The sequence below is a fragment of the Lingula anatina genome, chromosome 3 (genome assembly GCF_051362555.1).
Source record: "Lingula anatina isolate TDL-2025a chromosome 3, LinAna3.0, whole genome shotgun sequence".
NCBI lineage: Eukaryota > Metazoa > Brachiopoda > Lingulata > Lingulida > Lingulidae > Lingula > Lingula anatina.
This window is the reverse complement of record NC_141769.1, coordinates 26,394,797-26,416,932: the sequence shown is the minus strand read 5'-3', so window position 1 is coordinate 26,416,932 and position 22,136 is coordinate 26,394,797. Positions and strand designations below refer to the sequence as shown.

Genomic DNA, 22,136 nt, shown 5'->3' with positions numbered 1-22,136 from the left:
TTTACTGTTCAATAAAGGTTAACTATCACCGTGCTCAGCATATGGAACCAATAAAAATCATCTGAGATGGCCCAGTCTCGCAATACACCCCGATAAATGGAAGAATAGCTAGTCTGGCGAGTGCGGTGCGGCAACGAACACACGCTGACAGTTTTTATCCACGGGTATTTTTCTGTTGTTGTCACCAAGTCCTCTCCCATTACAATTTGTTGCACAACAGTGCGAATTCATCACTTAGATTTGTATTGCTTTTTTAAATAGGATTATATTCCCGGTGAAGACTTATTGATAAAAGTTTCGCTCCAATTTACGCGGATTCTCACAAGTTTTACAGTCTCGTATGACGTCATGCAGTGCCGCGACACCCTCGTGTTAGGATACCACTGATGTTTCTATTTTAATAAAATAAAACAACTATACACGATGATTGAGCAACCAAGCAAACGTCACCATACAACAACCACACTCGCTGGATAAAACTCATCACACCATATACATATATACAAAGTATTTCTATTAGATTATAGCTGAAAATATAGCTAAAAGGTGGACTTGTCACCGACTTTTCGGATTACCTTGACAAAGGCTGACTGCGACAATGGTTTGGGACAAAAAATAATAATAAAATAATAATTATTATTTCAAAAGTTAAATTAACTAATAAAAATAATTAAGATAAAAGAAAATGGCTTTATTTTTAAATTTGGCCTACAACTTGGTTCTGATTTGAAAGACGAAAGGGAAACTAATATAAACAGGCAAATAAAGTAAATTTTTTTCAATATATAGTTGGGGAATCAACAAATTATAATTTATATTGGGAAAATAGGGTTAAACTCAAGCGACCCCTCTCCTTATAGATTTATTCAATTGAGGTATGTTCACAGCGCAAGCACATCTAGATTCCGGCAGGTATTCGCAAATTGTGTTTTATCTGACCGGACAAGTGAGACACCTCGCGGATGTATTGAATACTAAAGTTAGCACTTTAAAAGTTCCAGTGGGTATTAGTGTTTTTGCTGCTGAAGTGCGACTTGTATCCTTGACCTATATTTTGTAGTAGGCCTGTTTATTAATTTCGTGCAACGAAGGTGTTCAGTGTTTATTCTTTTGTCTTGTTCCGCACATCCAAACAATGCCGATCCTGATTTCCTACGCACCCAAAGCTTCGGATCTCCATGTTCAACAAGCGGATTAGTATCGGTGCAGTTATGGCAGGTAAAATATCCGTTATACTCAAAATTACATGTATTGACAGCTTAATGTAGCCTACTAACTTGTAGAAAAAATCATATTTGTATACTTCATCGGGATATGAAACTGGGTAAATTGGGTCTTCTCTTTTCATTAGTTGCAAAAAGACAAGCATTGCAACACAACTTGGGATCCCAATTCCGAAGTTCAGTTCAAATCGAACTGTTTATCTGTTCTAGAAACATGCTCACTACGTATTAAAACGTTAATATTTGTGTCATTATATGGCGTAATAGTTTTGATATATTCTATGTGAGAATGGTGCAATTGTGCAGTTAAAACGTGTTTTTTTTGGGGGGGGGGTCTAATCTTGTGTCAAACAGTCTGCATCAGTGCAACTTGTAAATGTCAAAAACGTTTGCATTGCTTTGTCTTCAAATTGCATTTCACATAAGTATTTTCTTTTCTTTATCTGTTATTTAATGAAGGCAGTAACAACAAAAATACTACCAGTCGAAATGCTGTTGTCCCTGTATTGAGTTAGTCTTAGGCTTCGTTCACATGCAATATCTATTTTCTAATTTCTATTTTCTATTTTCTTATAGTAACTTATAGTAACTGGCTCGCGCTGCCAGAAATTACGCCGCGGGATATTCAGGCCACAGACCGTGATCATAAGACATACCGCAAATAGAAAATAGAATTTAGAAAATAGACATTGCATGTGAACGAAGCCTTAGTGTTTACTTTACGTTAGAATGTAGTTTTACAGTACTTACAAAAATATTAGATAAAACCAGTAAATACAATGTGGAGAGGGGAAAAAAAGTGGTGCAATTAAGTCATACTGATTGTAGCACCTATTATATTGATTGCTAATGGTAAACACCCTCATGGAATAATGGATATGGTGGTAAGGTTTTAATATGTACACTTTCTTTTTATTTTAGTAGAACTGATGTACACGCGCAATACAATAGTCCATGTTGCCTTGTTAATATGACAGATGCTGCGGCAGCACATAACTTAGATGTAGATGACAACGGTATACTGCGAGACGATGCTCAGGACACTGGAGGTAAGAAACTTTTAGTATGCTTAATAAATTAGCTCTCTTACTACAGAAGCAGATTGAGGCCATCTTCTGGGTCTTCCAAAGAAGTTTTTAAAAGTTTACATCGATGGGTTTCTAATTTTTTCTGTCAGAAGACAGTCAAAAATGGAAGATGGATCAACAAAGATAATTTGGAAGACTGTCAGAAAACATCTTTGGCTTCGCCCCTGCATTAAAGCAGTCTTTGCCTTTAACCTTTCAATCCACTGGACCTTTATACTAGAAGACCCCCAAATAACTACTGGTCTCCCCCCAAAAAATATACATGTTTAGCATTCAAATGGCTAAATATTGATTACGTATACTACCTTCAACCCAGAGTTGACACTGTGACATTAAAATAATGGTAGTGGTACATTGTAAGATGACACCAGTGACATCACTGATAAGATCATGTGTCATCCATCATTTGATACATGAGTTTTAGTGTTTGTAGTCTGTGATGGTGTAAAAAGAAATATGATATTGTATGGAAAAATCAGGGATGGTTTACAGGGTGGAATGTGATCTTGTAAGTACTTAAATGTATACAGCAGGCTGTATTATTGTACATGTACACAGAAAAAATGACACATTCACTTATTAATACAAGTGTGCTGTAAATTTTGAAAGTTTTTTTGACATATTTGTCAGTTTGCTTCATTGCATGGTTATGAAATTGACCCCAATTATTGAATAGTAATTTAGTCCCTTTTTGATTTAGAAAAAATCAAGTATAATTTTCACTCTTTTGAACTCTTACCATATATTCTGAATTCGAATACAAAAAATGAAAACTTAGTAATAGTAATGCTTTGATGATCGCAGAAAAATATAATCATTGGTTTACAGGCCTCTAATTCAATTCAAAATACCAGTGTCAAATCAGGTGAACATGTATCATGTTTTACTGCTTTGGTAATGTAATCTACAGGGTGACTACAGGGTGCCCCCTGCTAAGAGATTAGATTATGTTTATACTTCAGTTGCTAAGCAACCAATGTTTTTTAACCTTGGGTCAGAGTTGCAGGTATTTTGCAAACTCTTTTTGACATGAGTATTATGTAAAATTTGACTTGTTTACTCTGGGGTTGTGTTTAAAGTTACAGTTTTATTGCCCTGTTGGTGATGTTAAATAAGTAATAAATAGCAGAGTCAAAACCTCAGTGATACAGACATGATGAAAAGGAAAGAAAATGATAGATGGCGAAAACAAGGATGAGTTCATTTTACTTGGGTTCTTATCCGCAGGTCTACGATTTCAATTCATATGTGCACTTATAGATATCTCAATGGAAAATTGCTAAAGAGTATATGGCACATACCATCACGTGCACAAAAATGGTAACATGTTACCGTCTACAAAGTGGCAGCCAAGCACAACGCGTCATACAGACCTGATACTTTATTTCTTTAAAAAGATTTTAAAAGCTGAGAGTTAGTGTTGGCAGTGGCAGGTGGTTAGCTATGCTTATTGGAACTATGAGCACCTGCCACAAAGGATTAAATAATGTCACAGTATCCACGTACCTAATTTCTGAAAAAGATTTAATTTTGCGAGAGATGGGAGGCAATCTTGACAAATGGTGAATTTCTGTTTTAAGTACAAAGGAGACTTGAATATCATTGGACTGCAAATCTACAGTGATTATTTTTATAGAAAATTTTTGTTGTTTCTACAAGCAAGATGAGGTTTGTATGATTTTTACTTCAGATACATACTGAGTAACTGAAAACAACCATCAAAATCAGTAATATTTAGTACATATTTCAAAAAGTCAAAGCTGATTATTTCAAACTGATGGTTAGCATTTAATATACTTACATGATCGCACCAGAGAGCGTGCATCATGCGTTGCCTCCATGCACGCACACAAGAGGACCAGCATAAACAGGTCCCCCACGTGGCAGTATGAAGTGAACACATCAAGTACACTTTTAAGCTTGGGGCCAGCTTGTGGTTAACAACTAGAACAGATGATTTAGCTTGACAGAGGAAACATTTGAGTCTGGCAGGGGAAACATTAACTAGAAACATTAACTCCGTGGGTTTGACAGAAAAAATATGAAAGTATAACTTGAGGTAATGTTAGCTCACTCCGCAGACTGGCATTGGAATCTACGAGGGCAAGACCAAAAGCAGCAGGATCTTGAGAATTTGGAAATTACTTTTTGCATGATTAGGAGTGGAGTATGTAAGGTGTTTCAGACAGCGTGCTTTGTGAATCAAAGGGATTGGTAGGAGAAACAAAAATTATTTTATTTGAGCATCATCTGGAATCTCGCAATTACAACTTTGAAGATTGGATACAGCAAATTGAAAATGGAAAATGAAGGCATTTTAAAGACTTTTTATGTAATTTTGTTTTTTGGGTAAAAATAGAGGATTTTTTCCTGAGCATCATCTGAACTTCGAGAGGAATTGATATATTTGCCATAGTAATAATCAGAAAAGTACCTCAGAAAAAAAGCTTCTGCAGCTAGAGAACAGGTCAATGCTTTTAGTCACAAAACTCATTTGGCTGACAACAACATTATCTTACTTCAGTAAACACCAGAAGTGACATAGCTGGGGATTATCTGCTAGGAAGCTCTGTCAAAAGTATCAAATATGAAGAGGAAGACCAGTTATAGATGAAATATGAGAGCAGTCTTAAATAAAGAATGTCTTTACTTTGTGTGGCTGTCATTTTCATGTGGAGAGGGATAGTAAGAAAAGTAGTCAAACAACATTGCTTTTGACTTGTTTCTACTAGAAAATGCTAAATATGTTAATGTGGACAGAAAAGTCAAATAACCTATCAGGTCTTGAGCAGTAAAGTGTCTGCAGTTGATATCTTGATTTGGTTTGCTGTATTTTTCTCAGAAAAGTGCTAATAGTCACAATGAATTATAGTAATGTACAATGGTCTTGGGAATACAACTTCTTAACTGGTATTGATCGTAAGCTTGACTCCTTGCATAGTTAAGGGACCCAGAAGTAACTTGAATGCGAGTGTCTCTAATCTTAAATCAGATATGTCAAAATTAATCATTCGTCTCATTGCTCTATGAGGAATTTTGTCATGGGATTGACTACAGGTTGCTTGATGTTTGCATGTCTGTGATAAAGCTTGAAAATATATCAAGAAAAAGTTTTTAATGTGAGCTTAATTTCACACTTCAGAATATTTATTATTAATCACTATCTAATTGAATGTGATCTTGAAAACCATTTTCAGTTTACAAGTTTATATGGATTTGAAACTGAACATATAGAACTAGATGACTTCATTGAATTCAATGAGGCACAGAAGGTGACTGACAGCAAAAGCTGATAAATGTGTAAATTTAGATCATCTAATTATTGAAAGTAATTGTGCAGGTCAGATATTGCCCTTGGGGCCTGCCAGAGAGGTGGTAATTTCAGACCTATTTAATTCTCAATTACCTCATTAACTGCATCATTAGGCTTGCTCCACAGAGAAATTCTAATGTGAAACCAGTTTTGGTGATTCTCTCAACTCAGTAGCTGTGAACTTGGTTCTGTTTTATTAATATGTATGGAGCCGTTGGCAAACAGAACTTATGTGAATATTTCATTATATAACACAGCTAGTAGTTTTATTTTTTGCCAGAAGCACACATGATTATGAAAAACAGATTTGCCAAGGAAATGACAAGGATGAAATGCAGTGGACACCATTTTTGCACTTCATAAGAATATTGAATGAGAATTGCAAATCTGAAGTATGAGTGTCAATACTCTTTCACTTTATTATGAGCTTGTAGTCGGTGGTCATAATTCATCATTGGATATTGATAGTGATAAGAAGAAGAAGAAGACACAATAACAGCCCCCAAGGCTTGAGTTTATGTTTGCTCTTTAACATTGAGCCCTTGAAGTGTGTTATCTGAAGTATCTCACCCAGGGAGTAGAGTTTTATAACAAGTGAAGTAGTCTTTTTAAAGTGAGAAACTGTAAAATCTGGCAGTGGAAAGGGATTTTTACAGGTTAGACAGGGCTGTGAGATTCACTCAAAAACAGTGGATTTAAAAATGTTTTCTGTGCAACTGTAGCTCAAGTTTAAGTCAAAGACTAGAGAAGAATTATCATTATGAGTCTTGGGTAAGCCAGTTTCCTGTAATGCAGAATAATTTGGTCAATTTTTCTTCATTTGTCAAGTCCATATTGATCTTCACTGAAAGCTGACTTCCTTTGAAGTGTATTGATATAGACTTGTAATTATGGTAGAAATTATTAGTACTAGCATATAAATCTAGATATATTTTGCCCAAGACAAAACAGTCTAAGATGTAATTGTATACTGAAGACACACATTGTATTCAGTAATGAAAAACTGACTTGCCCATAGTAGCTGTTTTGTATAAGTTTGAGCCAAGGGCATAAACAATGAAGAAGAATGCTGACACCTGCCAGGAATCCAGGAAATTTTCACAGTGATTGTGTGAGAAACACAAGCCACGTATTTTCTTTCATGGTATGCTAATATGCACTTTGTTTAGTATCTGTTTGACTGAAGAATATTATCCCTGAAGGAAGAGGCTTGCCATCTGCAGGGAATCTAAGGAATATTTCCGTGATTGTTTTAGAAATTGGAGAACTGTGTGAGCGAAGTGAGAAGACGGTATAAGCCATTGTCTATTCATTTCTGTTAGGATTGTATTGGAGCATCTGATGCTTCATTTTTTTATGTATTTTTGGGAATTATTCTGCAACCATGATTTCCATTGTTGATGGATTTCTAGCATTTGGAGATGAGCCAATAAGATGAGCACTTAATTGCCAGAGAAATTTCATTTTTTTAAGTGGATCATTTCTACAGCTCTTAAAGACTCTGATGTATGCTCCTTTATATGATCTACTCAGTAACCAAATTGGCTCTTCCAGAGATGTTGCCACATAAATGTTTTGACCCAAAGGATATGGAAGACAGTGTAAACATGCAGGATCGAATGGTTCTTTGAAACAGTCTGGATCATTACTTGAACCAATATATATTTTACATTGCTTTGAATTATTGAGAGATTGAGGCATATTACTGTTCAGAGCAGCAGGAGGAATTTGATGGAGTGAAAATGTACGTGAATTGATGATATTTGTTCCTGGGTATTCTGGAGCTTATGAATCAAAGACTACATCTGATTAAAATTAATGGACAATTTATAATCAAGGCAGCTGAGATGACTGTGGCTTTGTGGTTTTTTTACTTACATTATCAGTGTAGTCCAGGATATTGGATTTTTTCATCCTTAAGGAACTCCTAAACACTACAAACAAAACAGGAACTGGGACACTCCAGATAAAGAGCACATTCTTGTTTTCTTGTGTGTTTTAATGTGCATTTTATTGGTGATTACAGAAGGGAGGAAAGACATCAATAGTCGAATGCCTTAAATCTGAGGATTTGGATTAAAAGTCAGTTTATTGCTCAATAGTCCTACCTGTTCAATTATCACAAATGGGAAATGCAGAGGGTAAGTTTGTATGGAGATAAGGATGGTAGATGGTTGATTTATTTACCTTTTGCATCAATTGATGCTTCAAAAGGTATAAGATTAATGCATTTTCCCTTGAAAGTAAGAGGATAAATGCCTTGTCAAGATAAATCTCTTGAAATATGTACTTTGTCTTATGATAACAAATGCAAGTTACAAAATCAGACTTATTAACTTTCTCTGACCTTTTTCTTTTTAGGAAAAATATTCATGCAATTTTCAAAGTATGATTTTTACTGAACAAGTATTCTTTGATTAAACAAGGGCAGAAATGATTTATCTGACTGAACATATACTAGTATGGACTTCATTAAATTTATGAAATATTTTAAAGCATAACTTAAATGCTTTTCATGTAGCTGATCTTTGGGTTAATGTGCACTTCTTACCATACAAAAAGCATATTGTACCAGCTGGTCTTGGCCATTTGACACCTGTTAATATTATAACATGCTACTGTACGCATTAATGATCAAACACCAGCAGAAACGGACACGAAATCAGCATTTATTTCTCCAAATAAGAATAATTTTGAAAACAGTTCAGTTTGTGGAATGCAGATTCAAAAGATTTATTTCACGCACCAAAAGTCTGTCTTTGTGGTTGTTTACAGCAGCTGAGAATGTTTGTTGTTGTTAGGCTACCTGGGCTTTGATCTATACAATATTACAGTTGAAGCCTAGGCTTGTTTAGGATGGAAAAAAGCTGGGATTACAAGATATGATTTCAATACTAGAATATATTTTTTAGCTTCTTTAACTTAATTTGATATGTTTAAGGTTAAATTCTGGCCTTAAACCATTACAAAAAGGCATTATAAATACTAATGCATGCACAGTTGACGTACTGATTGCTGATTTGAATGACACAGAATAGAAGTGTCACAAACTATGAACACAAATATAAAAGAAAGATGAATATTGAGCCCGTAAAACCGTTATGCATCAGTTACAGTTCTTAACAAACAAGAGCAATTTCCATATCTCTCATAAAATATTTTGTATTTGAATGAACTCAAAATGTCAAGAGTATTACTGCCACTTGTACCATGTCTTTATTGTGTATTCATGACTCTGAATATATTGTCTGCCTCAGTTAGTAACTCAATGTAAAATAGATTGAACAGCTTCATAAATTGTATATCATCCAGCATAAATGTGATACGTACTATCAAAAGTCATAATCAGATATTCTTATGGAACCTGCAAATTGTATTGACACTTGGGAATATTGTTCTACTAAATAATGAATGTTAGGTAAACATGTGTGATTGTGTGGCAGCTGAGTTTACCTTAAAGAGTCAAATATGTATTCTTGAAGAATTGTTGCTGCTGTGTTGTAACCAACTGTTAGATCTAACGAAACAGGTAAATGTAAAAACCACTTGTCAGCCATCTTGAAAACATATCTGAAACCCTGAACTTTTCATCTGTAACAAACGGGAATCTCCTGAAACAGGAGATCTAGAAAAAACTGAATTAGTGAAATGAGCTATTTAAACTTTCTACATGTAAATACTTTCAGGGCATTATATATTATCTACTATGAAACATACTAATACAAAAACGTTTGAAATGTCAACTACTGGTCAGTAGTAATGAGGGAAGCACGTAAAATAATTCTATAGAAATGTAAAGATTTAACTAATTTGTTTATTCAGAGATATTATATAGGCATTTATAGAAAAAAAGGTTAGATTATTGTTGAAGTTCACCTATAGATATGAAGTGTTTTATATTTTTCATGTTATTTTCCAGGGATTTTCCTAGATGAAGACGGCATTCTGATTGATGATGAGGACCTCTATGCCCAGCACTTCACCCAAAGGACTGGCACAGACTCGGGTTTGGGACTCCATGAACAACCACCCTCCCAAGCTTCCACTCAAAACAACAACAAGATGGCTGACAACAGAGTGAACTATCTCAGTATCTCTCAGCCGACCCAAGATGCATCATGTGACGACTCTCACCCAATGGAAGAGAAGAGCCTCCATGTGAGCGACTTTGAGGATTCGCTCCAAGAGGAGGATGTTTCCCACAGGTCTCTGCAGAGTGCTGAGGAATCAGAGTTGGTGTATTTTAATGAGAAGGATAGTCCATCTACTTCCAAGCTAGGGAGTCTGAGACACCAGCAGGATGAAGAAGAGGAATTTTTAGGACAGCCATACCATGCCCAAGGTCAACAGCCACTTGTATTCCAAGATGTTGGTGATGATGAAGAAGACAACAGTATGTTGACTGAGAGTAACACAGATTCAAGACATCTTCCTCACCAACAAGACTCTAGTAATTATCCTCGTTTTGCTGAGGATGCCTTCACGCAGAATGACTTAACAAATCAGTCTGCAACTCAACAGAGGAATTTGTCTCTGTTGGAGTTTGAGAATTTGGAAAGCCATCTTGCTGCAGCCAGTGATAGCAACCAAGCCCCGGATCCTCTCATGGAATACCTGCAGTCCTCAAGAGAGAACAGGACCGATCAGGGGACTCTTGGAGACAGTGAGGATGTAATCCATGCTGTTTACGAGGAGGAAGGGGAGGAAGAGGAGGAGGATTTCAGTGAATCCTCTCATGAGCAGAAGTCTGAAGGAAGTCGTGGCAGCAGCAGGCAGTCTCGACTGGACACTTTTAAATCTGATCAAGATGGCCGAAACACTGCCTCCTCATTAGGGCAGCAGACGTCTGCCAAAACTGTGATAAATATGTACGAAGACAATCTTGATAATTCATTTGATGACAGTATTGCCCAAGTGTCAGGTGCCTCAGATTTTTTTATGACTGAGACAAGGGAAAGTACCCCTAGTCCTAGTAAGATACCAGTTTACTCACGCAACAGTCCGTCCACGACGCCAGCACAATCTCGATCAAGGTCAAGATCTCATTCAAGCAGCAGAGTGAATAGCCGTCCAAATACCCCACACAGTGGGAGAAATACCCCAAGTCGAATTCCAAAATGGACCCGGAGTGGATCACCCCAGGCGCCACCTGTATCTCAGTCAAACAGTCGCACAGGAAGTCCGAGCTCACGTCCATGGAGTCGCAATGAGAGTCCACTCCGAGCTGAGACTCCTAGTAAAATACCAGTTTTGGGTGAAAGGTCTAGCAGGCCTACAAGTAGGTCAAACACCCCTGTGGGTTCAAGAAGAGGTGGATCTTCACCAAAGACCAGCACACCGTCCACACCTGTCAAAGGTCTCAAGTCAGGGAGTAGCAGCAGAATACCCTCACCAAAGTTCAGTAAAGGAGAACCTAAAATTCAAAAATCTCACAGCCAAATGTATAGCCGTCCAAGGTCTAGTGACAGTCAGAGATCAGGGTATCGATCTAAAAAATCTAGCAGTGATTCTCGGCCTGATTCTGGAAGTAGTAGGAGGTCTGGGTACAGCAGCAGAGGTAGGGGGAGCCCCAAACTGTCCAGTCAAACTAAACCCAAGACAAGCTATAGTGAAACCAGAGCTGACGAACCTTATTCATCCTCTAACAGGGGCATGTTTACTCAAGCCAACAGGGAAGCCTACATGCAAAAACAACCACAAGGAATTTCCCATGCTGATTCACACAGTGCTGGGCCGGCTGGCGATTTCTGGTCCAAATCACAACAACGTCAGTCTGCCAGTGAACCTGAGTACACGGAAGAAAATACACAAAGTGGAAATCATTACAGTGCCAAGTCTGAACAGAATTCTGAATTTGATGAGGAAGAAAATGCCACCAGGGAATCACTTGGACAGATTGATCATGGTGCGCCTGGTTTCCCATTAATCTTGCCAGATAAACCACTGAAACCATCCAAAACATTCAAAGTCAGACACTCCAGTGGAGTGAGAGGACGGACTAATCGTCCTCTTCGTGTCATGTCGGATAGGAGTTCCGGAGAGCACGATGAAATAATGAGTATTTCGTCTGATGCCTCCAAAGGACAACTGACAGCCAGATTAAAAGAGGAAAAGACTCAGAGGAAACACACGGATGAGCTGGTTCATCAACTGCAGGTTAGTGACTTGGATTTATTTAAAGATTCAAAAAAAGATCATCAAGGATACCATATTTGAAATAGTGAAATAGGATGCAGAATCTGTAGGGCTTATTTATTCATTTATTTACTTTTTTATATAATTTTTTAATTGGGGAAGGCATGTTATCTTTGTTGTTGTTGTTGTATAATAAAAAATAATTTTTGAAGATGACATTAAATTAAAGAAACTGAAAATTAAAATCCTGTTGAATAGAATTGCTTATCAGAATTATCACATGTCCTCTCACAGGATGTACAATTTTATTTTCATTATCAGAATGACTATGACAAACTACTGGAGAAGTATGCCTTAGCTGAGGTCACCATTGACCAGTTGCGTCTTGGTGCCAAAATCCACCTTCACTCGGACCCCCCAGAGGCCAGTCGTAGTTACCAGGGTGTGGTGCCGGCGCCACAGAGACTACAGGTGTTCGATATACCCAAGACATCAAGAGCCACCATGGGGATGATTGGGACAGGACCTCAGAAAGGTAAGTAGTAATCTTAACCAGTATAAGATAATCCTCATTTGAATGCAATAGTATACCCTTGGGAACATTAAAAAAAATTGAAAATGTTTTTCCGTTTTTGCTTTCTTTTTTTCCCCAGCAGGTTGGTTAATCTATATAATTATCAGGAAGGCCAGATGTGGGTTGTTTTACACCACGGCAACATTTTGGCGCATATTTTGCAGACAGTAATTTCCTTCACGTCTGACCTGAACCTATAATTGAATTAAAGCAACTTAGACCTTGAGTGTGGCGTAGACTTCTACCCGCTGAACTGTGTGTGCTTTACTGATAAGCTAGAATTGAGAACTGTAGACACAAAATAAGATCCAGGCAGCTCGCAGTTTGGTTGCCATGTATATAAAAACTTTTTACCAGCTGCATATTTATAAGTAGAGATTCAGCAACGAATTTCATCAGCTGTGTTCTGCAACTCAAAATAATTATGAAATGTTCTTCCAACAACAGATAAAAATTAGAGTTTTTACCATTCCAATATTTAATTATTTCACAGGACACAATTAGGGATGGCACAAAGTACTTAGAAATTGTAATTTCATACATCACTATACGTTTTACAGGATTTTATTTGTGGAAGGGAAAAAAAAGTAATAAACAGAAAAACCATGTAAATGAGAACTGCAGCTTTCTGCTGATGAAATAAAATGAGGAAAAGATGAAATTGACTTTACAAATTGTTCCCATAGAAACAGTTTGAAAAGCTGGTATATACGAACTGCCTTTATTAAATTTTCTGCCCAGCTGTTGAGTTGGATTCTTCATGGTTCTGTCACATACACACAGCTAGTTGATTTGATTTATGAGGATGGAACAGAAAATTGAAATACTATAAAACTGATTCAGACCATAATTCATAAAAGTCTGCAGGTGCTGTGAAATGATTTTAACACAGATTTTCAAAGTATTTCATTTTATTCCTAAAGCATTGCCCTTTTATGTTGGGGGTGGGGGGGAGGGAGAATTGATAAAAACTTTGGTGCTTTGAATTCACCAGTGCATGTGGGGGGTCCAGGATTTTTCTGTAATTGTCAGGAGGATGCACATGATTATTTCTTTGCTGCGCTGCCTTTGGCAAGTGAAATTGAAAAGTGCATGTGCACGCTTTCCGGATTTGCCAATTAAGTGTGCTTGTGTAAGTAATACTCTTACTGAAATAATGTAATGGCAGCCAAACTAACACTCCTTTATTGTGTTATGAAGCACTTCATCTGTAATGCTATATCAGTTGTTTACTGCATGATACATATTCTGTAGAAATGATTTATGTACAAGATGAGGTGAGGTAAAATACCTCAGACCAGAGTTGTATATATACCTCACACTGTTATCATGCACCAAGTTCTTCTGCTCTGTTAAACAAACAGCTGTTAAGTACAAGAAACAGATACATCTTTATTATCTTCTGCTCTCAGAACAAATAATAAACCTGTGCAGTGGGAAATTCTTAGAAACATGGATTGTGAATGATAATGCAATTCTGATTGGCAGACCAAGTGATATTTAAGGAAGGCTTTGGGTGGGGGATTTTTCTATTTTCTACACTTGGCATTTTTGCTAGTAAAAATGTATGTGGAGGGGTTGAGGTAGGGGGATACATACACATGCCTTTGATCCCACCCTGTGTCCTCCCTGAATATACCTGTAGTTTGATTATATAATCTATTGGTATTACCCTTTAACCAAGAATGATTTAATGAATCTTAAGCTTGAAGTTGAAAGATCACATGATAAAGAGGTTTTAGGCTTGTACATGGACTTAACTGCTAGATTTGTACACTTATGTGAAAGCAAAACACAATGCTAAATGGTTAACAATCTCACATCTTGTTATAGCTCAGTTGAGTGCGGGACAGTCACCAGGTGATGCCACTATGCAGTCACCACAGCAACATGACTCCTCCAATGATACCTCAGGCCTGGATGGCAACTCATCTCTCACTGCAACCACTAGCGGAGAAAGCTGGAAGCTGGCCTTAACATTTCAGGCTAAAGGTCTCGAGGACAAGGTACAACTGTGTTCAAGATTTAACTTAAAATAATTGATAAACTCAGAATGCTATATGTGGAGCTTTGAGGGCTTTTCCCATTAGATTAATATAAGTTATGAGCATAGTGTAAGGAATTGTACATAATCATAATCTGTCACCTCAGTAAGGAGTTTTTTAATAAAGGAAGTAGGCTGTAATTGTTACTTTTTCTAATGACCTTTCTCCAAGTAGGATGTTCTGCTCAGCCAGTTTTTGTCACTTGATATTCTAAGTGCACAAAGAAAATGATGGTACATTAATATTTATATAAAAGCTTATAATCATTCATTTTAATACCTTTATTTCCAGCTCAACTCTTTTGAAATGCTGTTGAATGAGCATCAGCTGGAACCAGCAGAACAAGAACTTGTCTACAACAAGATCAGGTCAGAGTTTGACAAACTCCAGCAAGACTACAGGGCAGCCAAGGAGAACCACGAACAAATGAGAAGGCAGGGGACCCTGGCAAGTGGGGGTACCAACATGGACTTTGATGAGGATAAGGAGATGGAGGGAGAACTCTTTAAACTTGGTATGAAACTTGAGGCAATTGGGGAACGTGTGAAAGAGGACTTGGACTCCAGGCCTTCCAGTAGAGTTCCTTTCCAAGAACATTCTCACAGGCATTCTTCACATGGTGGAGGTCATGGTCATCATAATAAGGGTCAAGGTCATGGTCATTCGCCTCCAAGGTCAAGGACGTCCAGCACTTCAGTAAAGCAGAAAAAGAAACCGTCAAAGGTTGATAGTGTGACTGATACTTTAGATGCCCCTGTGGAGCCTGTTATAGGCAGCAAGCTTCAGCAGTTGCAAGAGGAGTACAGGGCTCTTATGGATAGGTATGATAGGCTGAAGAGATTGCCTAGGACACCTGATAGGGACAGGGAGATAAGTCAGTTGATAGAGAAGATCCAAGAACTCAGCAAAGAGTCCCCAAGAGATTTTCCATTGCCATTAGACCTGCAGAAAAAGTGAGTGAAAATACATGTTATATTTTTTCCACCAACCAGTGTGGCTTTGAATCTTAACTTTAGCAGGTGCAGTTGTTTCTATTAAAACTGCTTTGATTTTAGCCTTGTTAGATATTGATTTTGTTGCAGAAAAAAGTCAGTTGAATGATAATGAAATAAAAAATTTACCACATTTAAGGCATCATCTATGCATTTTATTTATAATTGATAAAGGATTGATTCAGTGTGACCAGTAAAAAAATAAGGTTATAAATGTTCTCTAGCTTTCAATACATTACAATATTTTTATGATCATTGACCACTGTAACTTTTGTTGAAATTCCAGTACTTTACCAAGAGATGAAGAGAGGCAGTACAACTCCAGCAGCCCTGATGGCTATGGCTATACAGACTCCAGTTCACCTACTGGGCCAACGTACAAAAACCATAAAAGAGGACACCAGGTAGGTGACCTGGTAAGGTAGTAGGGTCATTTTAGGTGATGTGTTTTTCACTTTGTCATTGTGAGTAAAGGCAAGTAATGTTTATAGTGTATTTTTGCTAAAAGATGTTTCAGCATTCTGATAATACAACTGTTTTGATATCATATAACTGTGTCATCGTAAAAGTCATTAGATTCGTAATTTCTTAACTGAAAATGGTTTTGGATCAGATAAAAACCACCAATTTGTTAAAAAGTATGTATATTGCTTTTCTTACAATTTCAAAGAATTTCAATCCATGTCCAGAACATCTGGAGTCTCTTTTTAATTTAAATGGCAAATTTATAGGACTCTGATTGCTTAACACTTTAAATATCTAGGGTCAAGATGGGGGCAGTTACAGCAGTGTACCTGACAGCGGTATGTCCACGCCCATTAGGGATCAACAGCCAATGAAAATGCAGCAACCCAGACAGAGGTCACATGATGATGTAGACAGTGGATTTGTTGGCTCTGAGAGCAGTCGACAGTCTCTTTTGCCGGGGCAACACAAGATGAATTTGGGGTGTGTTTTTTTGTAGTGTAATTTAATTTATCCTAAGCTTGCAAAGTTGGGTTATATTTTAATACTGTTTTGGAGGGCTCTGTATCTGAAGGCCATGGTTTATTCAAATAGGTGCTGTAAATAAATTTATCAGTTACTAGTAAGTCAAAATTATCTGAGATGCTTTTGCAGAGTTTTGTGCTCTTTGAGTACTTTTTTAATTTAAACTTAAGTTGGTGACATTTCAAAAATCTAACTTCTTATTCTTCATTTGAGCAGTAGGGGCAGTAAAGTTCATGCCAGGCAGCGTGTTCCCCAGACTCAGGTTCAGGAGGAACAGCCACAGTGGGCAGAGAGTGTGGAAAGTGGGAGTGATGCCACATCAGTTCAGCCCAGGAAACGCGAGTCCCGAGGAACGTCTACCAAACGCACCAGCTCCAGGCAAAGGCCTCAGTCCTCAAAGTCGTCAAAATCTCATGGTATGTTTTTAAACAAATCTCAGTTCTTTCTTGGGGAAGATTTTCCTTTTAGTGGTTTGTTGCAAATGGTAATCATATTTTTTAAAAGTTAGAATATGAAAAATTAACAAACATTCATTTTTCAGAAGACTGTTAGATATCATATCACTTTTATTGTGTCTGGTGATAATTATACAATAAAGAAGTAGACTTTTTAAAACTAAGGTTTTCATCAATCTCTTTTTATTGATAATGCTTTTCACATCTTTTCACAAATATATGAATATATTACGGATATGTTATAACCATTCAATATACAGTCATTCTACTGTCCTGTTTCAGACTCCATGTCGTCCAAACCAAAGTCCTCCAAGCGTTCCAGACATTCCAGTTCACGTTCCAGTCAGAGGTCGTCATCTCAGCTCAGCATGCAGACAGAGAGTGATGCCCAGTCTTCTGTTTCCATGATTTCCAGTACCAGCAGCAGGAGAAGGTATTTATTTATTTATTTATTTATTTATTTATTTATTTATTTTAAATTTGTGTGCTTAGTTCTTTTACACCTTTATCCTAAGAACTGTACAGGAATAGCTAGCTCTATCAACTCTTGGTGGTTGAAATTTATTGAGCGATAATGTTCATCTTCAGCTTATTTAAAAAATGAGGAACTTTCTCTTAATTAAAAGACAAATATTTAGATTTCATTACAGTAACTGGTATGGATTTTGCTTTTATGCTTATTGTTTTGCATTGAGTTTAGTTTTAGAATGCAGTTCTTCTTGATGCCTGATAACGGTTTTGTTGACATTTGTAGCACAAGGCTGCAGTCTTTGCATGAGGAGATAGCTAAAATGAAGGAGAGTCTGTTAAACTGGACAGAGTCCCAAAGACAGTCTGTGTTACCTCCACCAAATCTTGGTAAGATTTAACAGTATGAGATATTCTGAATTATTCAACTTAGTGCAAGAAAAATGAATAAAAAAAGAAGTGAGTATGAAGAAAAAAGCAAAATGACAGGTGTTTCGATTTTTTGTGAAATTTAAAATTGTCCTGGCTGTGTGAAATTATCTAAGTACGAAATTATCTAAGACCTTTTTATCCTGGGGTATTGTGGACAAATATAGGAAATTGATGCAGTAGCTTTTAAATGCAATTATCAAATGTGCATAACTGATACAATAACTTAATTTTTCCCTAATTCAAGGTAAAGAAAATGTAAATCCAAAATCAGATACAGAGAGCAGGCATTCTCGACACACAGCCACTCAACCCAAGCACCATGCAGGATATGATGCCAGGGGCTCCAGGGACTCCACTGCTCCTAGTCACAGACAACAGACACGGCAAGGCACTGCTGGCAGAGGGCAGCACCAGCCTGGGCGGGGGACACTGAGAAGAGAAGATTTGGAGAGCGACTACCACAGTGGGGTATGTTGACAAAAGAAGGTGAAAATCCTTCAGAATTAACAAACTGCATCTTCATCAAAGAGTACAAAAATTGTGTGTCCCTATAATGTTTTCTGAACTGTTGTTTAAATGCCATTTTAAATTGATTTGTATTGACAGGCAGACAGGTGAGTGATTTTGTAGAAAAGTTGTATTTGATAGATGAAGTTCCATTACTAAAACAGTGCATTGCTCTTTTGAACATATTCGAGTTATTGTTATTAAGGTAATGAGTTTGTCATTCTAATATCATCATAATTATAATGATACTGATGAAAATAATGACAATAATAAAAACAATAATAATGATGATAATTGTAATGGTACAAGAATTCACAGTATCTTAGTACATAAATGTTAAGTAAGCAGGTCTAAGCAATTACATGTACTTATAATTTACAGGGTTTTGATGAAGACCAAGGAAGCAATAGGGAACCAGAGATAGACGGAACTAGAGCACATGACATTACAGACATGCCATATGAAAGAAGAGGGTGGACAGGGAATGGACCTCAGTCCAGATATCCCAGGCACAACACAGATGACTATGAAAGTTCACATAGACCATCATACCAAAGGTACCATGACACATACAGACCCAATCAATCCCAGTATGAAGAGGATGACAGGAATTTCCAAGATGAAAGTGGAGAGTATGACAATGACCCTCATAGGTTGAGAAAATATTATGATTATTACATTCCAAGGTCATCAGGATTTAGGAGCCAAGAGGGGCCACCGAGGTTTAGACAGTCCAGGGACCAGCCACCCCAGCCCCCTGACTATCACTCCATGTACAGGTCTGGTGGGGGAGTGCCACCCCTGGGGGAATATGAGGATTCTCCACACAGACCACAAAGTCATAGAATGACTAGGTCTGAACTGGGAGGGGGACCAGGGGTTACTGGGGTCAAAACTGTAGCTTGTCCCCTCTGTGGTGGGAGTGGCTATCATACACACACTGAGCAGAACTATGTGTATCAACCACAACCAACTCAACCAGCTCCAGAAGTTGCTCAACCAGTGTATGCTATACAGCAGCCCACAGTGCCACAGCCTGCAGTGACTTTGGCTCCTTTAGATCTCACCAACCAGCAACAGCCAGTATACTTACAGCCAGTGACACCAGTACAACAACAACAACAGCAGACACAGGACCAACAACAACAACAGCCAGTATATTTACAGCCTGTTACTCCGGTACAACAGAAACCAGTATATCTCCAGCCAGTGACACCAGTACAACAACAACAACAGCAGACACAGGACCAACAACAACAACAACCTGTATATTTACAGCCTGTTACTCCAGTACAACAGAAACCAATGTATCTCCAGCCTGTGACACCAGTTGTGATGACTGCTCCAATGACAAGGTACTTACTCAGCTTATGAAACTAAAGATAACTCACTTCAGTTGAAATTGTTGTGGGCCTACGTTTGCATTTTGTATGAATGGTGTGATTAGCATTAATGTCATTTGCTATGATGTAAAATGGCATATTGCAATATCAATATTGATATATTTTTATAATATTTATAAGACAAAAAATTAATGAAAGTTTGTTTTGTTAACAGTCTTGATTTACAACCATTATTATTATTAAATTACAGCACACCTGCAGTCCCCACCACCCCAAAAGTGCGTTATTATGTCAAAGAGTATGGTGACAATCAAAGCAGGTAAATATTTTCTAGTGATGGCTCTTTATTTTAATGAAGTCCTAAATTCATATTAACCACAACAGATATATTTCATATCTCATTTTGGAATTTAATTGATTAGAAAAATTTGCCTATGAACATTTCACATCTGCAGCAGTGCTGCTTTAAGAAACAGTTGACCCATTACAGTTTTTGTTGTCATTATATTCCTATATATTCCATTTTCACAGCAGCAGTCGAAGCACAAGAAAGTCTCACAGGACAGTAGTATCAGACATTGAGAATGAGGTAAGTAACGTGAAGGAGAGAAATTATGTTTAGAAGAACTGAAAACATAGTGCACGGTTTACTAAATGCAGTTATAAGGGTTAGACATTGCATACCTACATTTGCTTATGATATGATATGTAATATGATTAATGACACACTAAGCTATGGTATGCTATTATATAATAATGTAATGCAACTAGTAAGAATATATTAAAGCAGATTTTAAAAATATTCTTCATGATTGATGTAAGATAAGATAAGTTAGAATCATATGTTTTAGGTTGGTCAGAGAGTAACTATGTGGGTTTTTTTTAATTTCACAGTATGACAGTGAGCTGGAGGATTCACTCCAAGAGGCCACAAGATCAGCGAGAAAATTAAAAAAGATCACAGGAAAAATGCGAGGAGATGTCAAGGATGACCTCTCAAGGTCACTTAGATACAGCACTTTGCTTGCCTGAGACTAATTATTTTGAGTAGTATAATACTAAGTTGCTCATGAAAATAATTTCAATCTCATGTATGTGTTTTTATCTTATTCAGAATTTTTGTAAGGAATATTAAATTGAGCATTGTTTAGGGGTAAATAAAGTAAAATACGAGCACTTTAATTGCGACAAATTGTAAAGAAATTACCTTAGGGGTGTTGTACGTATCCACAGTGTCAAATAATAGTTTTCACATTAAATAAAAATCAGCATTTTACATAGATGTCATAGTATTTTATATGGCTGTCTTAGATGTGATATTTTGCATTCAGATACCCCAAGACGAGTTGAGAGATGTTAGCCAGCTTTTTACAAATTGTTGAGTAAATATTTGCTATTGGTAGGAATTTTTAAACAAAATTAATATATGTTCATGTTACAACTTACAAGAAGGGTGGATAAATTGTTAAGGGAATTGCCCATTTAAGTATTATTTGTAGTTCTGGGGCAGTCAAGGATACAGCAGTGTAGTTTTTCAACATACAGTAATGCTACTAACATTACCCCTGCTTTAGCCATTTGATTGTTCACTGTCAAAGAATTGTGAAACATCTTTACAATGTTTCCAGTTTAGCTCCTTTGTAAAGCCTGTCTGATAATCACATTTTATTGTATTTTGTATTAATTTACATCGGGTATTTAACAGACTTAAAACTTACACAAGTTGCATTGTATGTTTGTGTTTTTAACATTGTTTGATTTCTTCGAAAATTTGCTGTCATTCAGTACAAGTAATCACATTTGTAATATTTGTTCATCATTGTTTAAAATGTTTCCTTTTTTATGAGACATTACAGTTATATAATTGTTTTGTAAACTGATAGGCCAGTTTAATTAAAGAACCATATAATCTTTTTGAAGAAATAACTAAATCAAATCAAATCATGATGCCCTGCAAGCATGTCATACTGTTCACAAGCAATTTTATTTGGTTGTTAAGAAAAACCTAAGCCTTTTGTGAACAGATCTTTATGATGAAGTACCTTTTATAAGATGTACGTAGTATTTATTTTAAAATTTCAGTTTAAAAAAAATGAGTTTAGAAGTGTGTAAAAATTGGCTTATCACTGTTGTACAGTATCAAGAAGTCTGTGCCTTGTATAAGAACTTGCCTGAAATATTTAAAATGATGTGAATTAATACAGTAACTGTACTCCACATTAAAAAAAGTATGGTCACAATGAAAGTATTTTTCTCAAATATGTTTAGTATTCAAACATGATGAGAAATGATGTATTTTTATAAAATGTATTAAATAGTGCCTTGCAAAATTCATTGGACAGCATGTTAGTTATCATGTTGATTATTTTAGTTTGCCCCAGTCTTTCCCTGATAAAAGCTCATACATACATACTGGGAACTGAAAGGATAATTTTCAAAAAAAAAAAAAAAAAAAAAAAAAAAAAAACAACAACAAAGTAACATATAGCGCGTCTAAGGCTACAGTATTGGAGTGTAGAACAGAGAAATAAGACAAATTTTAGACTATAAGATTCCTTTTTCCCTTCGAAA

At 36.6% G+C, this 22,136-nt stretch overlaps 1 protein-coding gene across 5 annotated transcripts; it reads left to right on the top strand.

Moving 5' to 3' along the window:
• The first annotated feature begins 1,068 nt into the window (after positions 1 to 1,068).
• Positions 1,069 to 21,899, top strand: LOC106172953 (uncharacterized). 5 transcript variants are annotated; one of them, XM_087008135.1, is made up of 16 exons: positions 1,069 to 1,218; positions 2,148 to 2,272; positions 9,544 to 11,780; positions 12,081 to 12,294; positions 14,167 to 14,339; positions 14,670 to 15,331; positions 15,657 to 15,786; positions 16,134 to 16,318; positions 16,577 to 16,776; positions 17,098 to 17,248; positions 17,570 to 17,673; positions 17,960 to 18,183; positions 18,604 to 19,577; positions 19,816 to 19,884; positions 20,097 to 20,154; positions 20,460 to 21,899. In XM_087008135.1, exons 2-16 carry the CDS (start codon positions 2,194 to 2,196, stop codon positions 20,595 to 20,597), a joined length of 5,598 nt encoding a protein of 1,865 aa, XP_086864261.1. In that variant the 5' UTR covers positions 1,069 to 1,218; positions 2,148 to 2,193; the 3' UTR covers positions 20,598 to 21,899. The 5 variants fall into 5 exon arrangements, with proteins under 5 accessions (XP_086864261.1, XP_013409355.2, XP_086864262.1 ...); XM_013553901.3 differs by having other exon boundaries at positions 2,145 to 2,272; positions 15,657 to 15,774; XM_087008136.1 differs by having other exon boundaries at positions 2,145 to 2,272; positions 20,100 to 20,154.
• Positions 21,900 to 22,136: the final 237 nt, after the last annotated feature.